This window comes from Oreochromis aureus, linkage group 3 (assembly GCF_013358895.1).
Source record: "Oreochromis aureus strain Israel breed Guangdong linkage group 3, ZZ_aureus, whole genome shotgun sequence".
Lineage (NCBI taxonomy): Eukaryota > Metazoa > Chordata > Actinopteri > Cichliformes > Cichlidae > Oreochromis > Oreochromis aureus.
Genome location: NC_052944.1, coordinates 37,811,364 through 37,818,081, shown reverse-complemented (window position 1 = coordinate 37,818,081; position 6,718 = coordinate 37,811,364). Strand labels below are relative to the sequence as shown.

The 6,718-nt window shown below is 41.8% G+C and overlaps 1 protein-coding gene across 1 annotated transcript; it reads left to right on the top strand.

The window, feature by feature from the left end:
- Positions 1–267: 267 nt before the first annotated feature.
- LOC116316776 lies at positions 268–3,192 on the top strand. The gene is made up of 2 exons (XM_031735401.2): positions 268–1,292; positions 2,782–3,192. The coding sequence occupies exons 1-2, from the start codon at positions 600–602 to the stop codon at positions 3,043–3,045; spliced, it is 957 nt and encodes a 318-aa protein (XP_031591261.2). The 5' UTR covers positions 268–599; the 3' UTR covers positions 3,046–3,192.
- The last annotated feature ends 3,526 nt before the right edge of the window (positions 3,193–6,718 follow it).

Below are 6,718 nucleotides of genomic sequence, written 5' to 3'. Positions count from 1 at the left end.
GTAAAGTAGACACACAGCTGTGAGACAGCCTCAGACGCTAACCAATCCTGATTGGTTATCGTCTGAGCTTTACAGTCAGGCTCACCCCTTATTGGTGCTGGTACCTCCAGCACCAATTGAGCACCAATAAGGTGAGCAGTTACAATAACCAATATTGTAGGCACCAATAAGGTGCTGGAGGGTGGAGCCTTGACGCTAACCACTGTTGTAAGGCGGGCACAGTTGAGACGTCTGCTCAGGTTAAGTATCGACCCGGACGATCAATGAGATACGGTCGGTATTTATAAGAAAAGTGACAGCTGCTGTTCCCCTTTCCATTAGTTCGGCAACTAAAGAAAGACGAAAGGAGGGAGTGAAGAGGACGTGTGGGGAAGCTGTCTGCTCGCCGCTGGATTTTTCTTTTTTATTATTTATTCTTCTTGCAACTGGCCAGGGTTGCTTTATATTATGTTTCTATGGCAAATACATTATAATTAACTTCGCAAAGGTTTATTCCTTGGCCCGCCCTGCTCTACCCCGCTTAGAAGGAGTTTTCTCTTCCGAAAGGACCCTTTACGCGTCGAGTTGGATTTAAGTCCCTTCACTACCACTCTGACAGGATGATACGGTTACCGTTTTCTGCAGCTGTTCTTCTAGTTTTTATCAGCCAGGTCTTTGGAGACTTGATCCAGGCGAGTGTGGGGGATGATGTTAAGTTTCCCCTCTCAGAGGAGTGCATGGAGGGACACGGAGCACTGAATCTACACCTGAAGGACGGCAGCATTCAGGTGGTGGCGTCTCTTCATGGTGACTGGGAGCCGGGGCGAGCTTACATTGGCCGGGTGACTGTAAGCAGCGATTCTTTAATACTGACAAGTATAGATTTAAATGACCAAGGCATGTATGACTTTACATGCAAGAAAAAAGGGAAGGTAGAGCTCACTGATCTGCAAGTATTCCTGCCCTCTGAAGTTGTTGTAGATGAGGGTGAGGATGCCACACTGCCGTGCCGCTCCATCACAGCAGGTCAGAGGGTGAAGTCTGCGCAGTGGAAGCGAGACGGAGAGGTGGTGCTGGGGCTGAATCCTCCACACGTTACTGATGGGAATGACTTTGAAAGCCGGGTATCAATACCATCAGACTGGCACCAAAGGGGAGACCTGTCCCTCAGCATAAAGCGAGTTCAGCTGAGGGATCGAGGCGTTTATTTCTGTGACGTGGACAAGACGGAGCGATACCGCTCAGCTGTGCGCCTGCGAGTTCGAGAGACTGTCTCTAAATCTCCGACCAGCACGCTAAAGCCTACACTGATGGTGAGTACACTGACTCTACGTGTGTGTTTTATTTATTTTTACACGTGACTCCAAAGAAAACAGCGTGATTGGTGTTGTTTGCTCCTCTCCTGCGTCTTTCTGTTGCGCATTCGGATTTAATTTCTGCGGGTCACACTTTCACGGTGAAGTGGTTTACAGCAGACATAGAACTACATCTGTCTTTGATTTTCACAGTCCATCCACAACTCCTTGTTTTCCCCGAGAAAACACACAAAAACAGTGATTTTCAACCCTGTTCCATGAAAGACAGGCGTTACAAAGATCCTGTGTGTCAGCACTCCCGGTGCTTGCTGCTCTCGGGCTTCCCACGCTCCTCCTGGGGGGGAAACAATACACGCAGCCGTCATACACTAACTTTGACTTGCTCTCAAGACACTGACATGGAGTCTCACTCAATTATCCTGCGTCGGTGGACGATTCACCACACCATTAATAGTTCCCCCCGCCGACGCTTCAGGTATGTGGCATCCTTCTCGGGCCTGGCCAGCCATCCTCAGGCCTAACGGTGCCTGTAGCCTCCTGGCTACAGCCACACCCACACCTCCCTATACATACACACATGGAAAAAACCCCAGACAGACACTTAATTTAGTGCTGGCCCCTCAGGTGTGGATGCAACCTCAAAATCATGTCAGGGAAATTTAAGAGTAAAAAACACTCCACATAAATCAAAGTGTTGAAGAAGTAAAACACGATCCCAGCAGCTACATTATAAAACAACAGTAGCGTAACCTTGGTAGAGTTTTCCCTGGATACTTATAACATGACTGCTTTACACTTTAGTTTGACAATAAATACAAGAACTCAACCTTGTAGCTGCGCAATATAGTCACAGAATAAAACTGACAGATATATCAGGGATGTTCGGTCGTTTTAACTAACTGCGTCTCCTCCGTGAAAGTAAGTCACAGTTCTGTCAAATGAGGCGAAGCTATCGAGGCTTTGACTCATTTGTTTACTCTTGAATCAGCTCGTATTTCCTCCTCGCGTGCTTTAATAGTCTGATAACACTGCAGAGCGTCTTATTTGTCTCATCAGTAAAACAAGTTTGTTGTTTCCAGTTGTCCTATATATTTGCATTAATGTTTGCATGTACTGTGCTTTGCTGACGATTGTTGAGGTCATTATCATTGGAGCCCTTCACTCTGAGACTTTTCTCGGCTTGTCTCACAGTTCTGAGCGCTAATGAACATAAATGTCGCTATATCACAGATTTTGCGATATGATACTTTATAGTACGTAAAATATAAACCAGTAACATAAATGCATCCCATATTACGCAACATGTCATATTACATCACTACTGACACATATTTAGCCTGCCACAGGAAGAGCAAGTGTGAGGTTGTGTGAACGTGCCCCATTGAATAGATAACATCATTACGGCTATATGTCAGACCTGAAACGGCTTCATGTAAAGTTCCTGCGTCTGAATCTGATCGCATTTCTGCTCTTGTATCCTCTGCAGCCGACACAGACGACCTCAGAAGCAAACGGACTGGGAACTCTGGCCGCTGTCTGCATCACAGCTGTGGTCTTTTTGGTTTTGGGCCTTGTGTGGGGATGGCTCCTGAAATCTCACTGCTCCACGTACGTGTCACGTCTGCTACGACGCTTTGGACCCGGAGATGAACGACATGATGTAAATGGGGCGTCGGAGCGTCTGAGCCATCCTCCTCCTCTGCAGATGAATGGCCACAATCCATCAAATACGTCCCAGGCAGACGTCTGAAGACTTTTAGGATCAATACTTGGCAACGTTTAACTTATTAATGCGCTTCAGCTTAATGTGTGCAGCTTATAATTATAATTATGAATTTTTACACCGATTAAAGCTTTCGCTTCCTGTCTTAATTTACTTTTTCTTATTTTTGTAATATTTCGCTTCAGCTGTGTGTGATTAAATAAACAGTGTCCTTACACCACTGCCTGAGTGAGGCGGTACATGTTCTTCTTCAGTGCCTTCAGGCCTCACAGGCCTCCTGTATGTTCACGGTGAAGTCCGGACATTTTCACGGACACTTCGTGGTTCGCCTGCTCCATCACGGAGGCCTCGGCTTAGGTTAAAGGTTCCTCCTTCCAGACGGAAACACGTGGTTTGACAAATGAAAATAAATTATTTGAAGCCAGGCTCACCTTCTTTTCCTATTAGAATCTGTTTTATAAACGTCAAACGTATGATTCTACCATTAAACAATACACATGAATACATTTTAGGCCACAATGCTTCTTGGATTAATTTTAATATTTTTAAACGTATATTTACATTTATTGTTGTTAAATAAGAAACAGAAATTAGTCCACACCTCTCAAAATCTACTAATGAAGCAAACCCTTTCACTCTCCACACAAACATTTTCTAATGCGGATACAAAGAAGACAAATTATTCTGTAATTTTTACATCAGCAGTTATTTATTTATTACGATTTAACACAAATCACTGCATATTTTTTTCTTTTTGTATTTCCCGATAGAATTCCGATAAAACTCTGTAATGATGTAATGATTGCTTACATCCACCAAAGTGTTCAAGGTCAACTTAATGATTCACTGGTTGAAAACTGGCAAAAAGCAGTATGATCGTTACATGTGGTATTGTCAACACATAGAAAAGACTACATCAAGACTGATAACATTATGTCCCATTTCATCACTGACTTGATCGGAAAGTCAGCATGATAATAATATGTAGACCTATTTAAATCTGTCTTTTTCTCTCTTTTTGTAAAATAAAAAAGCTTTCTGTCAGTGTCATTCACTAAACGAATTTCCTTAAACAATGAACTGAATGCTACACATGTGCGATACACACATTAAAAACCTAAAGCCTACACTTCCACTTTTAATGTACCAAAAACGACTTAAAGCAGGCTTAAAATGATCAGATGAGGTGTTTGGATTTAGTGGCCTAAAGGGCCTCAGGTTGAGCCAAGCGATTTGCACAGTCCTGTGTGCAGTGCTGTAGTATTAGGCTCGGCCTCCTGGCTCTGATTATTAATGGTGGCCTATTATTGCTCAAGCACGAGAGTCTAGACTCAGCAATAAAGATATATGGACAAACCTATTTTTAATGTCACTAAATCAACAGCAAATCGTTTTTTTCGATGGTAAAAACGACAGGTTTATGCGGAATACGTGATTTTTAATAACTGTTGCAGCTCTCTGTTGTGTAAAACTTATACTAATAAACTGTTGATCAGAATATAATTTCGGTTATTAAATGGAGAGCGATTTTTACGCATTCGGACGTTTTATCTCACGCCGAATGATAGGCCCCGACTTCACTTCAGAATCACAGTGTTATCAGCACATTCTTATTTTTTTTTTACTTTTTGATCAAAATTTTGTATTTTTAAATTCATTTAGACATTTAGAAATCGCGCAAAGTTCAAATCCTGTTAAATAACAATCAGCAGCTTTTTCTTTCTTAAGTACTTATAAAATAGTTTATATGACACCTGCAGTACCTTAGCAGCCCACCAGGGGTCTCATGAATACACTCATAGAACAATGTAGAATACGAGAATACAACATCAGAATAGAATTGTACGTATGTCACAATATAGCGCGGTATATCACAGCGTGATACTGTAACAATGGTAGTGTATGTATGTATGCATGGATGATGCCTGACTCTCTCGCGGAGCTGACTTCATGGCTTTACTAATGGAACTGCTAAGACAGTTCAACATTATTATGTCATCAACTGTAATTTTGCCTAAGCTGAAATGTTAGCAGCTGTAAGACAGCGAAAAAAGAAAGATGTTTGGAAAACATGTTCTAGGGCAGGAGTGTCAAACCTATGGCCGGAGGGCCACAATCGGCCCAGCAGAGACTCTAATCTGGCCCGCTGGACAACCTTGGAATATGTGATGTTGGACATGAGATTCTGAATTTATAGGGTAGTTTCTCTTTTACAGTTTGTATAAAAGAATCCCCCACTGCCATTCATACTACACCAAAACAATTAAGTAATAGATAAACAATAACACTTAAAACACAGAAAATGTAATTTTTTGTGGGGTTTTTTTGTTTTTGTAATATATTCTGATTAAAATAAAAACACTTTTTTGTGAAATAACGTGAGTTACTTTCTTGTAATTTAATCACTACCATAACCTTTTGTTTTTATACTAGTGAGCACATTTTCTTTCATTACTGCAGCAGTATTTCTACATCATGCAGTAAAACTGCACGAGCCGTACTGTTCACACTGACACAAAGGGGAGTTTTGCAGGTTTTGCCCACTTTAGATCAAAGTGGGCCGTACGAGGGCTTTTACGATGAGTTTGACAATATGCCATGGCTGATTTTTCTCATCAGATGACTGAACATGATGACAACTTACATGCAAAGGCCTGGTGAAACTTAGTAAAACTGAACATCCTCTTAGGTGTGACACTGCAAGGCAAAGCATTCAAACAGCAAAGTGAAAATGTAGAGTAAGCTTATGTAGGTTTATCTGAAGCTTTGCCTTGTTTTGGTTTAGCAAGTCTGAATGTCTTTGGGCAGTGCACGGTTCACTGAAACTGTTATGTGGACTAAACATGACTTCAATTGATATGGATGTCATATTGCAGGGCTGTGTGCTATATTCACACTCAAACTAAAACCAGAATGTCAAAACAAAACTACTTCCCTTTAAATCTTTCCAAACATGTAGCCTACAGCACTTTATCACATGTAACGGAAAAAAGCGGTGACACATTTATGTACTGATATTAGTTGAAGTCAAACACATCACAGCCTGGTTTTAACACAAGAGTCTCAGCCTTAATTTGACAGGATATTCTCTTTTCTAACACATCCAGGGGAAGGTCTATATGTCACTAAAAAACAAGACAATAAGCAGCCATGGGTGAGAGTGTGACATGGTCCATCTTTCTTCCTCAGTGAAACTGTTATTGTTCTGTGTGTCTCAAAGCTCTTCAGCAGCAGTGGGTACGGGGTAGTGAGCCGGATTTTTGAAGTGAACGACGCGAGCCGGCTCCTTATTGGGAGCCGTGTTTTTTTCTTTCTTTCTCTCACCCTCTCTCTCGCACTTTTTTTCCGCCTCACTCCGCACGCGAGCCTTGTGCTTGCACTGATCAGAGGGGGGAGGGGCGGTAGTTACACTCGCAGTTGCACAGGAACAGAGCGGGAGGGAGAGAGAGAGAGAGCCAGGGACAACAACGTCACATTAGAAAGGTATAGTAATCATCCACAACTATTTTCAGTTGCGGATGATAAAGGATTCAGAAAGTTTATTCATGCAGGCCCATATGACAGACAATATGCATCTTCTTTTTGTTTTCATATTTTAATTTATATTTAATTGTGTTGTGGTTTGCAGTGTTTTGTGTTGTTTCACTTTAAATTTGTTTAAAAGGAAAAAGCTGAAAATTTAAATAGTTAAAAGTTGAAA

What these genes read in the sequence shown, in the direction of transcription:
- LOC116316776 (XM_031735401.2), top strand. Translation starts at nt 600, where the DNA reads ATGATACGGTTACCGTTTTCTGCAGCTGTTCTTCTAGTTTTTATCAGC. An exon ending in CGCTAAAGCCTACACTGATG is followed by an intron (nt 1,293 to 2,781) that starts GTGAGTACACTG and finishes TATCCTCTGCAG; the next exon opens with CCGACACAGACGACCTCAGA.